The sequence below is a fragment of the Nerophis lumbriciformis genome, linkage group LG03, assembly GCF_033978685.3.
Source record: "Nerophis lumbriciformis linkage group LG03, RoL_Nlum_v2.1, whole genome shotgun sequence".
In the NCBI taxonomy this organism is placed as follows: Eukaryota; Metazoa; Chordata; class Actinopteri; order Syngnathiformes; family Syngnathidae; genus Nerophis; species Nerophis lumbriciformis.
The window spans coordinates 48,113,963-48,137,466 of record NC_084550.2 but is presented as its reverse complement, the minus strand read 5'-3'; the positions used below and the strand labels follow the sequence as shown (position 1 = coordinate 48,137,466).

General features: G+C 38.3%; 1 protein-coding gene across 2 annotated transcripts in view; it reads left to right on the top strand.

Annotated features, from left to right (window-relative positions):
- Positions 1–4,765: 4,765 nt before the first annotated feature.
- Positions 4,766–23,504, top strand: part of cntn2 (contactin 2) — a 78,327-nt gene continuing 59,588 nt past the window's right edge. Inside the window, exons 1-6 of one of the 2 annotated variants that reach the window (XM_061938257.2) lie at positions 4,766–4,963; positions 9,829–9,930; positions 16,284–16,425; positions 18,870–19,045; positions 20,913–21,008; positions 21,096–21,308. In XM_061938257.2, coding sequence (XP_061794241.1) covers positions 9,858–9,930; positions 16,284–16,425; positions 18,870–19,045; positions 20,913–21,008; positions 21,096–21,308 — 700 coding nt within the window. In that variant the 5' untranslated portion in view covers positions 4,766–4,963; positions 9,829–9,857. Of the gene's footprint in view, positions 4,964–5,844; positions 5,872–9,828; positions 9,931–16,283; positions 16,426–18,869; positions 19,046–20,912; positions 21,009–21,095; positions 21,309–23,504 lie in introns of those variants that run through there. The other variant, XM_061938266.2, reaches the window with a different exon arrangement.

Sequence of the window (23,504 nt, the reverse complement as noted above, 5' to 3'; positions counted from 1 at the left end):
CCCAAGTGGGGAACATGCGCTATAACATCCAACCTTTGAACAAAGATACACAGTACTACACAGAGTAAGAGCGCAGATCAATCTTAACACCCCCACTCGCTATTAGCTCACTGTGTTAAACCAATTTTTAAACAATACCTCAAGAACATCTTCTATCATCCTGTTTTGTTAAGATCCCTGTTCTGATGTACCTTTTAGGTATCTGAATACATGTTTCACTGTATTCCAATGTTCCATAGTAGGTTCATTAAAGTGTTGAGATAGTTTACTCACAACAAAGCTTATGTCAGGTCGAGTGCATGTTGATAAGTAAATTAAACTTCCCACTGCTTCTCTGTACTGTCTTGGTTGTTTCAACTTTTCAGCATTTTCTGCGTAATCAAGTTTTGGTTCACAAGGAGTTTCTCTTGGTTTACAATTTTCCATATCAAACCTTTGTAAAACCTTTTTCACATATCTCTCTTGTGACATTTTGACTAGTCCATTTGTTTGTGCAAAGTCTATTCCTAAGAAATGTTTTAGGATTCCCAAATCCTTCATTTTGAATCTCTGAGTTAACATTCTTTTTACATCCTGCATTGATTTTTCACTCGAAGCAGCTAAAATAAGGTCATCTACCCAAATAATAAGTATTACCTTTTGACCATATTTTTCTCTTGTGTACACACAATGATCTGCTTCATTTTGCACAAAGTCATTTTCACATAAATGGGTGTGTAACACTGTATTCCAGTTTCTGCCCGACTGTTTGAGTCCATACAATGATTTGTTCAGTTTACATACCAGTTTTTCACCAGTGTTAGAGTTTTTCTCGTATCCTTGTGGTTGTTCTAAATAGATTTCACAGTCTATGGGTGCGTGCAGATACGCGGTCTTCACGTCCATCTGATGTAAGATTAGGTCCTCCTGTGCCGCCTTCTGCATGAGAATTCTTACACTTAACATGTCAGCTGTCGGTGAAAACGTCTCTTCGTAATCAGTTCCTACTTTCTGGTCGTATCCTTTGGCAACAAATCTCGCCTTATATTTATTAGATCCATCTGTGTCTGTTTTGAGTGCATAAACCCACTTTGCTTTTAAAGCTCGCTTACCTGGTGGTAAGTCAGTCAACTGGAATGTGTCATTTTCCACTAGTGAGTTCATCTCCTCATCCATGGCGTTTTTCCAGTGCATTGACTTGGATGATAACACGGCTTCCTGATAAGTTTCTGGAATGTCACAAACTGCTCGATAACAGAAATCAACGCATGTTTGTAATCTGTCCAATGAATCATCAGTCTCAAAATCTTGTAAATAAGGTGGCTTTTGTTTTATCCTGAATGGATTCTTTCTGATTTCTGTTTCAGCATTTGCCGCTGACTGTTCCACATCTTCCTGCTCATTTAAATCCTCAGTTCTGTTTTCAGGTTGAACTCTGTCCTCATCCTTCTGGTCACTGTCACAGACTGCATTGTCTCTGTTGCCAATGTCATGTCCTGCGTATGGCTCCAAAGTTTGTGTCTCTCTCTCTACACTTGTTTTGGTTGCGAATCTCACCAATCTGATCTTTTGGACCTTTTCCATTTCTGGATAATATACAAGGAAGGCTGGGCTGTTTTTATCATATCCTATGAAAATGCCCTGCTCACTTTTGGAGTCTAGTTTTCCTTTTTCTTGTTTGTAACTAAAACATGTAGACCCAAACTTTTGCATTTGTGACACATTTGGTACTTTTCCTGTACGTAACTCATATGCTGTTTTCTTTGTCCGTCTATTGTAACACCTGTTTCTAACATGAGCTGCTGTTTGAATGGCATAGTTCCACAAATAGTTTGGTAGTTTGCTTTCTATCAGTAAGCATCTAGCCATGTCAAACAGTGTTCGCCATTCTCTCTCTGCTGTGCCATTTTGGTGTGGCGAATAAGGCGCTGACGTCTCATGTCTTATTTTGTTCTTTGTTAGTAACATTTGGAACTCTCTGTTTGTAAACTCAGTGCCGTTGTCTGAACGTATACACTTCACATCTCCATAGGGTGCTACATCTGCTAAGAACTTTTCTGTTGCAGCTACTGCATCACTTTTTGACTTAAGAAAATATACTAATACAGCACCTGAATAGTCATCTGTGAAACATTGTGCGTATTTGTGTCCTTCTATGCTTTCAGTTTTCATTGGCCCTGCTAGGTCTGTATGGATTAACTCCAGGGGTTTATTTGCTTTAGCATCTAGCTCCCTATTTCTCGTTTGGGTAAACGTGCCTTTTGTACATATTTCACACATCTGATCTGGCTTAACAACATTTCCCTTAATTACCATACCTTTGACCACAATTTGGAGTTTGATTACATCATCATAGTTGCAGTGCCCTAGAATCTCGTGCCATGTTTGTACGTCATGACAAACTTTACACTGATCTTCATTTGCATCAACAGTTGGTAGATAATATAGCTTCTCATTTTCGTTTATGTTAAATCTGTTACCATCTTTAGTCATCATGTGGCTCTCTCCTTTCTTGAAAGTTATGGTTGCTCCTCCGTCGGCTGCTCTCGCCACTGAAAAGATGTTGTGGGAATATGAGGGCATGTACAGAGCATTTCGTAGTTGTGCCCTGTGCTGTCGTCCATCGCTGTCCACTAGATGTATCGTTGCTGTTCCTCTTCCTTGGGCCATTCCACTGCATCTTGTCCCATCAGCTAGTTCCACTGAATGAGTCTCTGGTTGAAAAGTGTTGTCAAAGCTTGTAAAGTTATTTACATCATTTACAATGTGGGATGTCGCTCCTGCATCCACCATAATGCCTTTCATCTTTATTTTGGGTGCTGACTCACTTTCTTCTTGTGCTGCTTTGAAGAGGTAATCATTGGATTGTTCATCCGTAACCTTTCTGACATTGTCTCGTTTATCTTTCTTTTTGCATATGGTTTCTTGGTGTGTGTTGCTCTTACAAAAGTTGCACCATACTTTTCGGATACACATTCTTGCTCTGTGTCCTTTTAATCCACATTTGAAACATGTCAGATCTCCATCTTCACTTCTACTTTTAGTGCTGCTGGTGTACTTCTTCTGGATATTTCTATCTTGTTTTGTGAACGTTTTCATCACATTGTCTGTTGGCTCAGCAGTACTAATTTTCTCTGACTCTTCGTAAATACGTAATCTTCTTTTGAAATCTGTAAATGTCACATTGTCTTCATTTTGCGTTACATGTACAGCTAATGGCTTGTAAGAGTCAGGTAGGCCTCCAAGAATCATGGCTATGATCAGACTATCACTGAGAGTCTCACCGGCATCACGAAGTGCTGTAATCAGGTTTTCTGCTCTGATGATGTAGTCCGTAGTTGACTCTCTGTCTGCTTTCCGTAGTTTTGTCAAGGACGTGTACAGGTTGATTATTCGTGGCTTGCTTTTTCCTGAGTAATGGTCCCTCAGTATTTTCAGTGCTTTCCTGCCATCGTATGCAGCATCATGTCTTATTAAAGACAAGCTTTTATCATCGATCAACCTGATGAGTTCTGCATAGCAGTCTGGATTCTTTATTCTGTCCGCTGCTGCTTGCTCTTCTCCTACTGGTTCATTTAGAACAGTGTCTTTCAACTTTAAAATATGTAAGTGTCCCAAAAATCTTGCTTCCCAAAGGTCATACTTGCTTTCGGATCCATCAAAGTACAGTTGCGGGGATACTGCTCCAGTAGTACGAGCCGCCATATTTGTTTAAGCTCCGCACTTTAGCACTATGCTATGCTAATTAGCTCAAACTTTACCGCGGTTACTTCTTCTTCGAGGGTACACGCTACTTTATTGGCTAAAGTCACTTTTATGCTCCGTGTAATACTTCACGTTTGCAATACCTTTATCCTTGGTCAAGCAGTTCTCCTCTGTTAGCTCAAGTCCACACCTGCAAACTTTCTTGGCTTCTCTGTCCGTGCGTCGACTCAACGCTACCTGGCCTTGTTTGCTTGAGTTGGCTGGAATCTCTGGGGTTCCTGGGCACCATAACCTGTTAAGGTGTTTGAGCTTCGTGGAGTTCTTTCTGCGTGCACATGAATGACACTTTCATCGAGTCTGTTCAACGTCCTCTCACACGAGGAGACTTTATTATTCTTCGTAACATACAACTGCACCAGAGCGCCCCAAGTGGGGAACATGCGCTATAACATCCAACCTTTGAACAAAGATACACAGTACTACACAGAGTAAGAGCGCAGATCAATCTTAACATTGTCAATTGAGGATTTTTGTTTATTTTCACATCTGATTTTTTTATAGTATATTTAAATAACTTGTAAAATATTAATAATATATCATTTCTTAATGTCTATATATGTACCTAAACTGTATTTGTATTGTTGATTGTGTCTTTTATGCACACACTTAGATTTACAAAGCTAAATGTACTGAATATCACAGAACTCACTAGGCCCATAACGCTTAACGTGTTACACTATTGATAAGAAAAAACAAAATAATAATGTTTCGGTTCTAAACAGGCAATGATGCTAAGAAACTAACTTCCGTTTTTTTTTGTATATGGCGTTGTTTTGTTTTCTCCTGGTGTATGTCGCGTTGTGTGACGTCATTTCTTTCTTATTTTGTATGTTTTTTGTATTTAAAAAATAATAATGTTGTTCATATTATTAGCGGAAGTACATCATATTATTGAGAGTAGGAATAACGAGTTTCCATCATTACATTTATGAAAAGAATAAACTTGGCTTTTATTTTGTTAGACAACAAGCGGATGCTATTTACCGTATTGACGCGTGCTTGTTGGTGATGAAATGGAGCACACAGGACGTTAAGGAGGTTGTAGAAGACAATAAGGTGACGCGAAAAACAAACCGTGGACATTAACTCATTTGTCTTCTTCTTCTTAAAAACGTGTCTTAGTTCCGGAATTGAACAACGTTTGGACTCCTGCGCACATTTTGAGCGGATTCCCCTCTTCGTTGTTTTTGAAGGGAGGGACTGCCCTCATCCCATCAAGGTATGTATGGACATTCATTTCCATTCATCATTTTCTAATGTTTACATTATTTCTAGCAGCATTTGTCATCAAAGATATTGTACGACAACATGACTTGGATGATATGCCATGACTCACATATTTCCATAAGTAATACTAGTAATAATAATCATAATATTAATAAAATGGAGGTGTAGTCATTACTACCTTCATGCACTGTTCATTATTGCTTATATAAGTATAGAGACATGTGTATAATATGGATTATAGTTATAGTAGGGACATGTTTACTTAAAATTACTACATAATTATTCAAATATAATGCAGGATTATATAGTGGGGTCATCACTCCAAAAATATTTATGTTTTTGCTAGCAGTTAGTCCAATTAAAATATATAGATTATATATTATATAGTAGAGACATGTTTTGTATATTATTGTTTATAAACACTAGATATATATTTATATAATATTTGTTAGACACATATGTCAGTCATCCCAATCAAGAGTTTTTATTCATTATTTCCCATGTATTTTTTGCATGACGTAAGGCTGCTACGATTAATCTATTAATTTATATTCAACATTATAATATATTCTGTTGCTTCAATTATTTGTTTAATGAGTGTAATTAATAAAACGTGATAAAATCCCGGAACTTTGAATACACAAACATAGTGTCCGCACAGCCACTACAATAGAGAGTACATGAGAGCGGTGGTGTGTGGGTAAACAATATTGAAAAATATATACTTTTTTTCCCCCATTATTTAATGTACACAAGTGCAATTTCAAGGTTAATGATGAGCATTTATTAGGAAAAATGAATAAAGGTTATGGAAAGCAGAAATATTGTTGAATTTAACAACGTTTTGAGCGGATTCGCCTTTGTTGTTTTGAAGGGAGGGACTGCCCTCATCCCATCAAGGTATCATCCTTTTCTAATATTGACATCATTTTTAGCAGCATTTGTCATCCAAGTGTGTTAATGGTCGCAGTAGCGCTTGTGTACAACAACATGATATGATATGCCATGACTCACATCTTTGCATAAGTAATACTAGTAATAATAATGATAATAATAATAATAAGATGGAAGTGTAGTCGTTACTACCTTCATGCACTGTTCATCATTGCTTATGTAAGTATAGAGACATGTGTATAATATGGATTATAGTCATAGTAGAGACATGTTTTCTTAAAATTGGTACATAATTATTCAAATATAATGAACAATTATATAGAAATATGTATGTTCTTGCTAGCAATCAGTCCAATTAAAATATATAGATTATATATTATATGGTAGAGACATGTTTTGTATATTATTGCTTATAAACACTAGTCAGTCATCCCAGTCAAGATAGTTTTTATTCATTATTTCCTATGTATTTTTTGCATGACGTAAGGCTGCTACGATTAATCTATTAATTTATATTCAAACATTATATTATATTCTGTTGCTTCAATTAATCGTTTAATGACTTATTAATTAATAAAACGTTATAAAATCCCGAAACTTTGAATGTGCGAACATACTGTAGTTTCCGCACAGCCACTACAATGGAGCGTACATGAGAGCGGTGGTGTGTGGATGAACAATATTGAAAATGGAAAAATATATACTTTTTGTTTTCATTATTTAATGCACACATGTTAGAAGTGCAATTTCAATGGTAATGATGTGCATTTATTAGGAAAAAATAATAAAGGTTATGGAAAGTAGAAATATTGTTGTTTATTTCCAGTATTTTCCCCAAAATTCACATTGAGGCTGTAAAGTGTGTTTTATTCGATTACTCGATTAATCGAACTAAGTGATCGATAGATTACCCGATGAATAAAATAAATGATAGCTGCCGCCAAAGTGTGGTGCAGACCAACTTTGTGTAAGACAATTTCACTCAGTTATTATGTAATTAGTCGTTTTACACGCAACAACGTTAATATTATAGTTATATAATTCTTTATATTTTTGGAAAAGTTAAGCAAAATGGTATAAACCATTGATTGTGTATATTTTCAATTACAATTACAAGTTGTTGTATAATTGTAACACTATATAATCTTACTGTGGCAGCAGTTGTGTTTGTCTGTTTTTGATTTTTTTTTTTTTTAACATGAAAATGTTGCCATTCATAAAATGTCAAACGCTCAATATTATTGATTTGCAATTATCCATAGGATCATTATCTTATGATAATGCTATGTTTTTAACACCACCTTTCAGAGGATATTTGATTCACACTACAGTTTCTTGCCTGTTAAATACTTCCAACATACAGTAACTATTTGTACCAGCTACACATAATAATGATAATAATTATTGATGGGATTTATATAGAGCCTGTCTAGACACTCAAAGCACTTTCTAGTGAGAGCGTTATTCATTGAGTCCACAGTCGCACATAAGTGGAGGTAGTGTAAACTAAATTTGCAGACACATACTTCAGCTGCCTTGGGGTAGAGTAGACTGACAGAAGTGAAAGACAAAAGTATGCGTGTTTTATAATCCTTCTGAATGTACTGCAATTCTTCTTGACGATTTGAAATGGCGTGGATGTAAGGGTTGCATTTTATGGACAATATAACTGATATAAAATTGGCCGACGATGGAGTTTCTAATACTCTCATCATATTGTGATGATGCTTTTTAATGACACTGTCAAATTTGTGTTCCGCAAATTTGACAGCTACAAACCAAGGTGTGAGGTATCATTATCACTGGAGGAGGGGGACTACTGTAGCTAAACATGCTACACTACACACCATAGGGCAGTGGTTCTTAACCTGGGTTCGATCGAACCCTAGGGGTTCGGTGAGTCGGCCTCAGGGGTTCGGCGGACCCTCCGCCGCGGATGTCGAGACACACCTGACTCATTATGTAAATAAAAACGTCTCTATATCGCCGTATTATGGATACGGCAACAGCAGAAGTCACACTGATTTGCAGGTGTGTAAATTGTTGTGAGTTCATGCACTGTGTTGGTTTTGTTCTTTGAACAAGTTGATGTTCATGCATGGTTCATTTTGTGCACCGGTAAAAAAACAACATAACTTTGTCTTGAATTAAAAAAAAAAAAAGATATATATTTTTTACTGAAGAAGGGTTCGGTGAATGCGCATATGAAACTGGTGGGGTTCGGTACCTCCAACAAGGTTAAGAACCACTGCCATAGGGGGATACAATGAGCCATGCTAACTGCTAAATTAGAGCTCTTGAATGTAAACAGGGATGGGCGGATTGACACAAATATCGACAGTAATGATACCAAGTATAGTATCAGTATACGGTTGATACTACAGCGATAAGATTGATGATTTTAATTCTCACAAAATAATTTATTTGGTTTTTTTTTTTACTATTGTTTACTGCACACTAAAAAATGCTGGGTTATTTTGATAACCCATTTTATGAGTTGCAAGTGTTGGGTTACATTTTAGAGTTATTTTTATGAAGAGCAACCCATTTTTTGGGTTATAAGGGTATTATTTTAACTAAATTTCTGGGATTTCAAAACTATGAACCATTTTTGGGTTGTTTTTCAATGAGTAACGCATTTATGGGTAAAAGGCTTTTTTTTTTAATTAAAAAGGTACTTTTTTCTTGAAGGGAATTTTATTAAGGATTAATCTCATTAACATTATTTACAATCACACATCTTATGTAAATGCCAATATTTGAGCATGCTGTATAGAACTACTATTGTCATGATTCGCTGCCTACATCATGTTTGTTTAGTTTTTGACTCCCTCAGTTCCTTTTTTGAGCACCCCTAGGTTTGTGTTTTGGTTGCCATGACTGCAGATTGTCACCTGCCTCTGATTAGTGTTCGGGACGCTCACCTGCTCCTGGGCACTAATCAGAGAGCTACTTATTCCCTGCTTTTCGCCACACTCAGTCTCACTTTCTTATTTGCTTTCACGCAACAGTTATGACGGCTACTAATTTGATTCCTGAGCTAAGCTTCGCCTTTTTGTTTGCCTGTTTATGTTAATAAGCTTTTCTTGTTCGCTATTCCGTTAGCTTCCCGTGCTATCGGCACGCTGGTGCTGTTTTGTTTGTATCCTGCATGATTTATGGACAATAAATAATTTCCTTACCTGCACCGGTGTCCCGTCTGCATGTGTCCCACATTATGACCATACACGGCAATTCTTGTAAAAAAAAATGTCACTCATAACTTGCTTTTGAGTATATTTTAATGGAATAAAAATCATTTTGATCAGTAGTTGGGAAGGAGTAGGACAAACCAGCAGTAAAATGTACAATTTTTAACCAATTGCGCCACCCAATAGTTGGGTCTGGAATAACCCAACATTATAGTGAGCATAACTCAGCTTTTGTGTGAAATAAATTCAATCCAATAATTGGGTTATGAATCAACCAACATTGAGTTAGCATAACTCAACTTTTGGGTTAAATAATTCAACCCAATAGTTTGGTTGGGAATAACCCAACATTAAGTTATCATAACTCAACTTTTTGGTTAAATAATTCAACGCAAAAGTTGGGTTGAAAAAATTAACCCAAAATGTTGAGTTAAAATAACTCAAATAAGGGGTTCGTCCTTTTCTGAACCAGCGGTTGGCTTGAAATTGGGTTATTTTTTAACTCAACATTTTTTAGTGTGTGGACTTTAGGACGTTATACAAGAAGCCATGTTAACTGCCAAGCTAGAGCTCTTGAATGTAAACAGAGGGGCAGACGATTTTTGTGTCGATTTTATTATTATTTTCAAACTAAGGAAATAAGTTCCACATGAATAATTAATAAAATCAAACATGCCCTGATTGATTCTGGTCTTGTTTAATTTTCTCCATACGTACTGTATCGGTTTTCCTTTTCAACTAATCTGTGTTTTTTTTATTGTTTGCTACAAAGGGGACACATCTTGTCAGGTTTGAGCTTTCATGAGGAGGACTGAGAAGATGGAGAGTTTGCTACCATTACTGGTCCTCAGCTGGGTTTCTCTCAAGGCTCAAGGCAAGTTCCAGTCTTTCCCCCCAGTTTGGTAATCTATTTGCTGCGATAGGGGGGAAATCAGGGGGGTGGTGGGGCGTGGCAGTTTAAGTATGATGTCATTGTATATTTTGTCTAATTGACTCAAGTCGCTCCTCAACTGTACCAATTTCAGTACTTTTGTGTGTGTATAGTAAATAGTAATTGTTTTTGATCATAAAATCAAAAACATTTTCGGGATATTTAAAAATGTGCTAATTATGATAACTGCTGTCCAGTTGTTATATCTTGTTTGATTATGACATTTCTGAGTACCATTTGCAGGTATGACACGAAGGGCCATATGTACTAAAAGTTTGCGTTAGGGCTGGGCAATATGGTAAAAAACGATATCACGTTATACGTTTTTTTTAATTGATCGATAATTATTGATACATTTTATGACTTATTTATTAATGAGCCTGCCAATAAGTACAGTAAAACTTTTTTCAACTTACCAAGGATGCTATTTATCAGTAGAAAGTGTGTCTGGTAGGCAGGTAGGATGACCACGGCTAAGGTAATAAAATAATTAAAGTACATTTAAAGGTAGTTGCAGATTTGAGACACTAGATCAGGGGTGTCAAACTCATTTTAGCTCAGGGACTAAAAAAAAGACAACTTCAGATTTTTTTCTTTGTCTTACGTTGGCCAAAAATAGAGCAAACACATTCTGAAAATATTACAATAAAAATACCGGCAGCGATAAAGTTTAGATCCATGAATGAAAGAAGAAAGTGAATGAATGTTTATAACTGAATACATTTACATCTGCATACAAATGCGTTTTCGTTTGTATTTTCTTTTGTATTATTTTTTTTAACGTTTATGACAACCTTTTTCCAAAACACAATATAGAATGTGAGATATAACAGGATAATACTGTCGCACGTGCAACGTCATACGCTCTCACGGTCAAAGAGATAGAGACATGACTAACGTTAGCTGTGATGGTGCGGTGTGGGTGGTAATACGAGAGAAAGAAGGTGCGAATCTGGTAACAAATGAAGGAAGAAGAATTAATTCCCAAGAAAAACAGCACAGGGTCCATCGTCTGGCGGTGGTTTGGCTTCAAGCGGGAATATGTTAAACAGACAACCGTAATGTGTCAAGTATGCGGCAAAAGCGTTGCTACAAAAGTAGCATTACTGCTAATTTGTAGCATCATTTGGAAAGTCACCCGCTAGAGAAAGAAGAGTGCTTGAAACTCCGCATGTCAACATCTACGGCCGGTGCCACACCAACAAAATGCCCAAGCAACCATTTCCAGATCAACACTGTATGAAAACAATAGTCAAAAAGAGAAGGAGATAACGTCCGCAGCAACCTACCACATAGCGAAGGACATACACTATTTGATTTACTATTATGCAGCTCATTTTTATTTGACACTTATTGAAATATCTTGTGTGACATCATGCACAAAAGTGCACTTTAATTGTTTTAAACTATTGTAGTGGCGTTCTGTACAAAAAGTGCACTTTAATTTAGTGTTGTTTTGATATGTCATCTTAGTGACATCATGCACAAAAGTGCACTAATAGCTTGTTTTAAAATGTCTCTGACAATCTTGCACTTTCTGTTTTGAAATTACATGAATGTTTGTGCCACTGCTTAATAACTGTTTGTGGAGGTCTTGCTCCTCTGGGTTCTCTGGACCACCAATGACGGACATGACAGCTGTGTTCATCTTTGCGAACAACGATTTTTTTTTGCAATAAGTTGTGCTTTTCAGCCATGTTCAAGTTTCTCTCGCTCGTTCTCCACTATCAACCTCCTCTCTTTCCCGACTGCTGCCTTTAACAGAGCAACAGGTGATCAGACAAACACTCACAGCTGTGTCATCTACGCACCTGTCACTAATCTCGAAGCCAATCCTGACACACCCCGCTTCGCTGCAGGTCCGCAGGCCACGCCCCCCCACACTGTTTAATAAATACAGTTTTGGTAAATTGACTTAGTTGTGATTTTCCTCTCTGCATGAAAGTTTAAAATTAGCATATATTAATGCAGTATGTACAAGAATGTTTTAATGTAGACACATAGAATCATCACACTGGTGTGATTATATGCATCAATTGTTATTTCAAGGCTAAGGCAAAATATCGAGATATATATTGTGTATCATGACATGGCCTAAAAATATCGAGATATAAATATAAGGCCATATCGCCCAGCCCTAGTTGGAGGTTAAATTGCAGAGTCTTTTAGGAATGGTAAAAAGGACAATGTTGTATGTGGGAGACAGGTGGTGTCGCAGAGCACCTCCTCTGTTCTTCTGAGTTTTTCAGATAGACCTGATACGTATGGAATGATAATATTTTTGCGTTCCAGTGGGTGGTGTGAGTCAAAAAGTTGGTATTGATCGGTAAGTCTGGGTGGAGGCCCCTGTTTTCTCCAGTGTGGACATCACAGTCCAAAGAAGGCAACTTACTGTCTTTGACAGTCTCACGTGTGAACTTGATGTTTTTGTACACTGAGTTAATATGCTCGGTGAAAGCTTGCACTTCATGGTTACTGATTTTCACCCATGTGTCATCCACATATCTGTACCATACTTGGTGCTGTTCCCTTTAGAGCTCAGAGCTCTCTTTTCCATGTCCTCTACGTAAAGGTTTGCTACCATTGGGTGATCCCATGGCACAACCATGTTTTTGTCGGTAAAACGTTCCCATGAATTTAAAGTATTTAGTGTTAAGGCAACATTCCAGCATAAGGAAAATATGTTCTAGGTTTAGTGTGGATTTATCCTGCATGGTGTGATCACCTAGTAGAGGTTGCCTCACTGTCTTGAAAAACCATCCCTGAACAGAGAGGAGGTGGTCTGCAACACCACCTGTCTCTCACATACAACACTGTCCTTTCAACCATTCCTAAAAGACTTTGCAATTTAGCCTCCAACAAATAACAGGAGTTAGAAACATTCTGGTCACAGTCCAGTTGTGTTTGACAGAATGCCCTGAGATTGGAAAGTTGGCGCCCTCCAGGCATCTCTGTAAATGTTGCAAACAGCCCTTTTAAGTCTCCTATTTGTCAATTTACACAGAGTGTGGTTTTGGCAGGGATATATTTTCTGTCATTTCAAGTCCATCCATCTCTGTCCTGTTAAAGACTCGCAGCACTCCCATGCTGCTAGATGGGGCCGTCTGAGCACTGCAGTGCAGCTGAGCTTAGCAGAAAGGAGCCCTGGTTATTACTACTAACTTACTCTCTACTTACAACTATTTTTTAATTTATATGTACAGTATATATGTTCCACTTGTCCAGGGTGTACCCCGCCTTCCGCCTGAGTGAAGCTGGGATAGGCTCCAGCACCACCGCCACCCCGAGAGAGACAAGCGGTAGAAATTAAATAGATGAATGGAGTATAAATGTTGTATCTGCCGATGTATCTTTGTTGTCGTTGTAAAAAAAAAATAGGCCGAAATTGATATACTGTATTTTCCGGACCATAGGGCGCACTGCCAATGAATGGTCTATTTTCGATCTTTTTTCATATAAAAGATGCACCGGATTATAGGGCGCATTAAAGGAGTCATATTATTATTTATTTTTTTCTAAATGTAAAACACTTCCTTGTGGTCTACATAACATGTAATGGTGGTTCTTTGGTCAAACTGTTGCATAGATTATGTTTTACAGATCATCTTCAAGTCGCTTTCTGACAGTCTCTTCCGGATGCACCGTTTTGTGGGCGGTCTAATTTACGTTGCTCACCTTCGGCAGCGTCTTCTCCGCACCGTAACACAACATAAACACAACAGAACAAATACCCAGAACCCTTTGCAGCACTAACTCTTCCGGGACGCTACAAGGTGTGTGTGTGTGTGTGTGTGTGTGTGTGTGTGTGTGTGTGTGTGTGTGTGTGTGTGTGTGTGTGTGTGTGTGTGTGTGTCTTGGGCACATCAGATTAGATCAGTGTGTTGCAAACTGAGCAGTTTAAAGTCCTGAATGGTTGATTTATTCATTGTTATTTTATTTTAAAATGTATTAGCCTGTGGAAAAAGTTAATGTTGATATTTACCTCAGAAGGCTGCAAATAGAAAAGAGGCATTCAATTTTTATTTAAATTGTGTTTGATATGGCATTGATATTTTTTTATTATTATTTCTATTATTATTATTTCAAACTCACTATAAAGTTATATAAGCCTTGCTTGTTCAATATTCAATGCAAAACTTGTTTGGGTCCCTATTAAAAGGTTAATTTGTTCAACCTTGGCCCGCGGCTTTGTTCAGTTTTAAATTTTGGCCCACTCTGTATTTGAGTTTGACACCCCTGCCCTACACAATCTCATACATTCAGCACCATGGATAGAGAAAACAGTACTGTCCTATTATGAGCACTTTCTCTTCGTTTCCTTCGCAGAGAAGGCTGAGATTATGGTCCTAAAATCCAAATGTTGAAGGATGTTGTGCTCAATGGACATTAGTGTTAGGTTCCTTACTCTGTCTTGCTGCATGCTTGAGTGGAGTCTATTTTACCACCAAGCCCAGTATAGAGAAAGCCCGCTATCCGCTTGTATTGGTCACTGGCACAGTCAAGTACAGTACAAGCACATAGTTATGTCTGTGTTGGGAAATACTGTATGACGTTTTCTTTATCTTAAAAACTCAAATAACTCCACTACAGATGTGCTGTTCAACATTCCTTCCTGTACATATTCTCCTCTACAAAATCCTACCCCAAGTCGCTGCTATATTTCCTCTGCAGGTTTAATGCCGCTGAGCAGATCTTGGGGGGAATCAAATCCAATCCATATAAAAATCTAAAGTACTCACACCCTTGAAACGTTGGAAAATGACATTCCACATTTTGCACATTATTCCAGTTTATTCGTTTTTTTGCACAGTACCCTAGCCTCTTTTCTAGTGCTCTTATTCTGGTGCTCATTATCAGCCGTGTTTAATAATGACTGCTGGATGCCAGCGTAATTCTGACACAGGGCTTTTGTTGCAACATCATGCCTTGATCATCCTGTATCCAGGGTTGTCACGGTATGCAATTTTTTTTTTTATCACAGTTATCATTATATATATTTGAACATTAAGTGTTCAAATTTTTCAACAGCTACTTACACTGAAATCTTTCAACCAAGTTGTATTTAAAAACAGATGATGATTTGTATGATTGTTAGTAGAAGAAACATTCTCGTAGATAAAAACACTGTTTCATGTACATAGAATAGAATAGAATAGAAAGTACTTTATTGATCCCTGGGGGAAATTCAGCACCACAGTTCGCTCACAATAAACAATAAACACTTAGGTATTTTTCACATGTGAATAATATAAATACAGTCTATTATACAGCATTATTCACATGTGAATAATATAAATACAGTCTATTATACAGCATTATTCACATGTGAATAATATAAATACAGTCTATTATACAGCATTATTCACATGTGAATAATATAAATACAGTCCATCAAATAGAAATTGAATGCACATATTAAAGCAACCAGGCATTATAAACAAAGTAATATGGAACAAACAAAATAATAACATAAATAAATAAATATGATATAAATATAGTGTAGTGAGTTTACATAATTCACCCAAGGAACTTTAGTTATTAGAGAGTTTCGGTCGGACGGTTTTTCACGGGACACATTTCCTGCGTTGTTGTTGCACTAGTGAGCCACGGATGAGGAGATGTTGCTCTGTTATTGATTGAAGTAAAGTCTGAATGTCATTAAAACAGTTAGCTCCATCTTTTGACACTTCTTCCACTCCTGTCCTTGCACGCTACACCGCTACAACAAAGATGACGGGGAGAAAACGCTGTCGAAGGTGAGCCACGTAAATAAGACCGCCCACAAAACGGCGCATCCTGAAGCGACTGTCAGAAAGCGACTTGAAGATGATCTGTAAAACATAATTTATGCAACATTTTTACCAAAGAACCACCATTACATGTTATGTAGAATAGACCACAAGGAAGTGTTTTACATTTAGAAAAAAATCATAATATGACTCCTTTAATGCGCTTCATAATCCGGCGCGCCTTTTATATGAAAATAGACCTGACTAGACCCGCTCATCGGCAGTGCGCTTTATAATCTGGTGCGCCCTATGGTCCGGAAAATACGGTATCTAGATCAAAATAGAGTCTCTGTGGATAGAGCCAGGGCCGCTAGCTTGCACACACAGATAACGTATTTTAAACTGAAAATGTTATATCGTGAATGATTTTTGTTGTTTTGTTTATGTTGCCATCTATCATGGATCAGAGCTGACTGGGATTATTCTCAGATTGCTGAACAGTATTCTGGGCACTTTTTGTGTGGTGTGACTTGTCAGCGTTTCTGAGAGGGAGTGCATTTCTTTCAGGTGGGGATGTGTGTGTGTCGGGCCATGACAGTGGGCCAGTGTTTGAAGAGCAGCCAAACAGTGTAATTTATCCAGAAGGTCTGAGTGAAGGGAAGCTGGTTCTCAACTGTCAGGCCAGGGCCAGTCCAGCTGCCTCCTATAGGTAAGTAACACAATCGATAAAAGTTAATCGCATCACTTCCTGAGTTCCCACAGGAAGAGTACAGTATACTTACTTGACTGACCACTTCCTGTAATAATTGTAACTGCACCTGAAGATAAATAGTTCAGAGAAGAGTTTCATGAAATTAAGGGACAGGTATTAGAAGATGGATGAATGGATCTGTCTGTCATAACGTGGACTGTGAGGGTTTTGTTTTCCCGAGATGCAAATAAAGTTGGATCGGACATGGCTTGGAGGTAAAGACATTATTTATTTTTAACACTAACAAAAGGTACAAAACTAAAGGCGCGCATAAAGGCGGAGAACAAACTTGACTAATGAAACAAAAACTAGCACTTGGGCAAAAAACTATGAACATGAAACAAATAAACACTTACTGTGACAAGAATATAGACAAAACTCACTTGGCATGGAACTATGGTAGCATGGGTAACATGGGTAGCAGAAGTCAAACAGAGTTAATGTCGACAGGCTGACTTCCTGGCAACTATCGGCTTAAATAGTCTTGAACATGATTAATGACAGGTGTGTGAGTCCAAATGAATCAGGTGCGTGACATAAGGACAGGTGAAAACTAATGGGTTGTCATGGAAACAAAACAAACAAGAGTGCACAAAGAGTCCAAAAACCAGACCAAACAGAACCAAAACAAAACATGATTACACAAACATGACACTGTCTGTCTATCATCCTTTTGCTGTATGGTTTGTCCTCATGAGAGGTGGGGCATTTTACCCTATACAATTACCATAACATGTTTTTAAATGCATGTTTTTTATTATACAATTACTTAAATATGAATGTTTTATCTTTTAATTACCATAACGTAAGGTATGTTTTTATTATAGTTTCCATAAAGTGTATGTTTTTATTATACAAATATTATAACATGTGTTTTTTTAATTATACAATTACTATAACATGCATGTTTTTATTACAATATACAATTACTAGCGGTGTGAATCTTTGTGCACCTAACAGTTTGATCCGATGGGGTGACGACTCAATTTATAATCAATTTTCGATTCAAACCGATTCTTGCAATGTATTGTTTCAATCAATCAATCAAAGTTTATTAATATCACCCTTAATCACAAGTGTCTCAAAGGGCTGCACAAGCCACAACGACATCCTCGGCTCAGATCCCACATCAGGGGTCCTCAGATGTGAGGAACCCCCCCACCCCCTGTCGACCGGTGCAATGGATGTTGAGTGGATCTAGTTAATAGTGTGAGAGTGCAGTCCATAGTGGGGCCAGCAGGGGATCATCTTGAGTGGAGACAAGTCAGCAGTGCAGAGACGTCATCAACTGATGCACAGAGGAGTGGTCAACCCGGGTCCCGACTTTGAACAGCTAGCGTCTCATCTGTGGTGACCTGATAACCTCGCCACACAGGAGAGGGGGGCAGTGCAGAAAAGAGACGGCAGATCAACTGGTCTAAAAGGGGAGTCTATTTAAAGGCTAGAGTATACAAATGAGTTTTAAGACTTAAATGCTTCTACTGAGAGCATCTCTAACTCTTACCGGAGCTCGAATAGAAAACGCTCTATAGCCCGCAGACTTTTTTGGGGCTCTGGGAAACGCTAATAAGCCGGAGTTCTTAGAACACAGATTTCTTGCCGCGACATATTGTACAATACAATCAGCAAGATAGGATGGAGTTAGACCGTTTAGTATTTTATACGTTAAGTAGTAAAACCTCAAAGTCGCATCTTAAGTGCACAGTGTTTGATATAATAGTTATAATGAAACTTTTTTAAGGCAGATTAAAGGTTAGTAAAGCTCCTTCTGGTTACATGGAGATAGCCATAAAAAGCATTTTTTTAACTTTATTATTATAAGAAAAATAAATAAATAAATTATAAATCGATTTAGAATCAAGATGAATAAGACTCGTAATTTGGATGTGAATCGATAACATGCATGTTTTTATTGTACAATTACCATAACATGCAATGTTTTATTCATACAATTACTATAACATTTGTGTTTCAATCATACAACCACTATTACATGCATGTTTTAATTTACAATTACACCATAACATGCATGTTTTTATTGTACAATTAGCATGCCTATTTTTTTGCACAATTAACATAACGTGCAGGTTTTTGTGTATGGTTTGCATATCATTGATAGTATGAATGTCAGTGAGTGTGTGCATATACTCTACTGTGATTGACTGCTGACCAGTACAGGATGTACATCTTGTCTGTACAAAAACATGATAGGCAGTAGAAAATGGATGATTCGATGGCATGTTTTTACCCATAGACCAAAAAACATGACTGAGGCAGATGTACTAACCACTAATCCACTCATCTGGACTTATAATTAATTTTTCAGTACTACTAGTAATATTGTAGTTTCATATTACAGTGTTTCTGCTATATAAATACAGTATGTTATTTTTGAAATACAGGTGGTTGGTGAATGGTACCGAGGTCCCGTTTGGTTTAGACCTCCGTTACACTCTGGTCGCTGGCAACTTGGTGATCAACAGGCCAGAATGGAGTCGAGACACAGGTTCTTATCAGTGTCTGGCCATCAACCGCTGCGGAACCATCATCAGCAGAGCAGCCATCCTTAAATTTGGCTGTAAGTAAAATAAAAATGTGTTCTGCTCTGTTGCTTCATATGATCTAAGTCAGGGATTCTTAACTTTTTTGACCTCAGGGCCCAACTTTTCCATTACAGAGCGGCCTGGGACACACTCAAACTGAATTAGTTATCTTACTCTTGATTTTATCATATTCAATAATTGTATGTAACCTAAATACAGGTTACAACCTTGTCAAATGATATGAAACCATGTTTTAATCACAAAGACTATGACCGTATTTTCCGGACTATAAGTCGCATTTAACATATTTTTTTCCTTTCAAAACTCGATAGTGCGCCTTATAACCTGGTGCGCCTCATGTAAGGAATAAGTTTGGTTGAGCTTACCCACCTCGAAGCTATTTTATTTGGTACATGGTGTAATGATAAGTGTGACCAGTAGATGGCAATCAAACAAAAGAGATACATGTAGACTGCACTCTATGGCAATATGACTCAAGTAAACAACACCAACATTTTATATGTTCCATTGAAAATATAGAACATTACACACGGCGCTGAAAATCTATCAAAATGTTTTAGTACGATTTTGGTAAGCGATGAAGCCACACCGCTTGATGTGCTTCAACATACGAGTATTATTATGGTGTATGTATAAGGTAAGACATTATCTGACGTTTTGTTCTGCAATAATTAGCAAAACCACCTTATGGTACCTGCTGATCTGTATTTGGGATCTGCATAAGTCCTGAAAAATTGCGCGCGTCCGCCTTTGTAGTCCGTGCCGAGACCGTAGTCGATAAGCTTCTTCTTTTTCTCCATCTTCTTGTTATGGGGCATCATCCTCCGCTGTTGCCATTTCTAATATAAAGTAGTGTAAAGTTCTTACTTATATCTGTCAGTAAACTCACCATGAAAGCGCTAAAACATACCGGTGTAGTGAGTTCACATTATTCACCCAAGGAACTTTAGTTATTAGAAAGTTCCGGACGTTTTTTCACGGGACACATTTCCGGTGTTGTTTCCGGATGAGGAGATGCCGCTCTGTTATTGATTGAAATAAAGTCTGAATGTCATTAAAACAGTTAGCTCCATCTTTTGACCCTTCTTCCATTCCCGTCCTTGCACGCTACACCGCTACAACAAAGATGACGGGGAGAAGACGCTGCCGAAGGTGAGCCACGTCAATAAGACCGCCCACAGAACGGCGCATCCTGAAGCGACTGTCAGAAAGCGGCTTGAAGATGATCTGTAAAACATAATCGATGCAACATTTTGACCAAAGAACCACCATTACATGTTATGTAGGCTACAAGGAAGTCTTTTACATTTAGAAAAAATTCATAATAATATGACCCCTTTAATACGCCTTATAATCCGGTGCGCCTTATATATGGAAAAACATTTTTTTTAAATAGAGCATTCATCGGCAGTGCGCCTTATAATCCGGTGCGCCCTATGGTCCGAAAATACGGTATTTATTTAACACATAATTCTTAGGTTTAGGTCAGGCTGATTTGAAAAATAAGAACTAACCAAAATATTCTGCATAAGATGGGACTCATAAATAACTGATTAAAAATAAATGTACATCCAATTATGTAGTGCTAAAATAACTCCATCAATGTAGTCATATTTTTCGCAATTAAGAAACTTCCCTATGACTTTAGTCCAGACTTCTTCGGTTTGCTTGATATTGTCATCGCTGCCACAAGTGGTAGAAAAGTGTATTACAAGTAAGAACCGCTGCGGCCCATATGGACCCCAGCTGAGAAACAGATATCTTTGGTGGCCCTCTAGGGGGTGCTTGCGGCCCAACAATGAAACGCTGATCTAAGTCACAGTCAGGCGGATTGATCAACTTGCATCAATGTTTAATCATTGTCATCTTTCTTTACCTTAGACCTTCATGACTTCCCCCCAGACAGCAGGAGTCCTCAAACAGCTTATGAAGGCCAGGGCACCTTCCTAGCATGCCAGCCACCTCCGCATTACCCAGGTATCCCATTACACTGTTGCCCATCCTTTGCATACTTCCTTTTTGTGTTTGGATATTTTCTTTTGATCCAACCATGTCTCTTTATAGCTCTGTCCTACCGCTGGCTCCTCAATGAGTTCCCCAACTTTATCAAGAAAGATGACGGTCGCTGGTTTGTATCCCAGGTAACAGGGAACCTGTATCTGGCCAAAGCAGAGCCTAACGACACTGGAAGCTACTTCTGTTTCACGACCATCAACATGGACATCAGCACCAAGAGCACGTTCAGCAAAGCCAACCAGCTGAATGTGCTTCCTGATGGTAAGACACGAGCTCGTAGGGTTGATACTTTGATAATAAGTCGATACCAACACGCAAAAAATACATCGAAACTAGAGATGTCCGATAATGGCTTTTTTGCCGATATCCGATATTCCGATATTGTCCAACTCTTAATTACCGATTCCGATATCAACCGATACCGATATATACAGTTGTGGAATTAACACATTATTATGCCTAGTTTTGTTGTGATGCCCCGCTGGATGCATTAAACAATGTAACAAGGTTTTCCCAAAAAAGAGAACAACTTCAACTCAAGTTATGGAAAGAAATGCCAACATGGCACTGCCATATTTATTATTGAAGTCACAAAGTGCATAACTTTTTTTAACATGCCTCAAAACAGCAGCTTGGAATTTGAGACATGCTCTCCCTGAGACAGCATTAGGAGGTTGAGGTGGGCGGGGTTGGGGGGGGTTGAGGGGGAGGAGGGTAGGGCGTGGCGGGGGGAGTATATTGTAGCATCCCGGAAGAGTTAGTGCTACAAGGGGTTCTGAGTATTTGTTCTGTTGTGTTTATGTTGTGTTACGGTGCGGATCTTCTCCCGAAATGTGTTTGTCATTCTTGTTTGGTGCGGGTTCACAGTGTGGCGCATATTTTTAACAGTGTTAAAGTTGTTTATACGGTCACCCTCAGTGTGACCTGTATGGCTGTTGACCATGTATGCCTTGCATTCACTTGTGAGTGTGTCAAAAGCCGGCACGCAAAGTCAGTGCCTTCAAAGTTTATTGGCGCTCTGTGCTTCTTCCCACGTCCGTGTACAAAGCTGCGTTTTAAAAAGTAATACATTTCACTTTTTGAAACCGATACCGATAATTTCCGATATTACATTTTAAAGCATTTATCGGCCGATAATATCGGCAGTCCGATATTATCGGACATCCCTAATCAAAACCTTATTTTTTTAGTATCGTTGGTACCGAATACTACACGCCTGCGTTCTTAAAAAAAAATATCCAGTGTTTCCGTATATATTTATTTAATTGTGAAAGCCTGTAGCGAATGCAGATTTGGCACTTTCGGTTCACCCTTTATCATAAACAAATAATGGGAAGTGTGTCAGTGTAGCATAACCATAGGTGTGGTGCTATTCTGCTTCCCAACACACCTCAAACGCGCCTGGTTTGCCAGAGAATAGGCCCTTTCTACATTAAGCAGGATAACTCCTTAAATGAATAATTATTCAGCCTAAGCCCCGTGTCAGCCACACTAAACCAATCGTTTAAGGTGCCCCTCCTTGGATAATTTTTTACACGGCTAAGTGCGCCGTGTATTTCTTGAATCTCCGGCTCTTAGCTTTGTATGGACTCATCGATCGTTTACAAACTGAGTTCGGAGAGGAAGTGACGCCAGAAAGACCGTGCCCCACGCAGGAAGTGACGTCAGAAAGAACGCGTCACAGCCAGCTTCATAACAGACGCTTGTGGAAATCACACATGAAAGTCTTAAGAGAAGGAAACGCACGATTGCAGCTATTTGGGATACAACACATCTCAGACGGCAACTTAGCAATGTTGAGCGACGGTTTTGGATAAGGCCTGGAAGAACGCCAGCCTGGTGGGATATGTTTGTCAAAGAGTGTGTTGTGCCAGAGGAACGGTGTTGTACCGAAATCTGTTACCCATCGGAATTTGTAACTCCAGGGGGCGATGTTCCCATGGCGTTTGTTTGATGGTTAAACGGCAAGCCCAAAGAGGAGGAGAAGAAGAACGCTTGCGTAAATGGCGTAAACTATCCTTAATGCTGAAACGTCAGTTGTCAGAATTTCAGCATTAATAAATTACACATATTCTGGAAATCAATGACTTATATATAGGGAACATACAGTAAGGTCTCGAAATCTGACGGCCAAGTCACAGTTTATCGGAAAATGTAACCCAAGTGCGTCCTGATTCTGGGTGTCCAAATGAGAAAAAGTGAATGGAGATGAAGGGAGGGGGGGTGTAAAAAGGGCAGGAAATGGTAATTTAGGTGCCTGGCTTAAGAATAGGGAACATACAGCCATAACAAACAGAACAACCGCATGTGCATGTATAGCCTTATCTATATTGGAAAATGTATGTGTGTGAGAGAGAATCAACAGCTGATACAATGGACTCATACTATAATGAAAGTAAGTAATTGATTTCCAGAATATGTGTAATTTATTAATGCTGAAATTCTGACAACTGACGT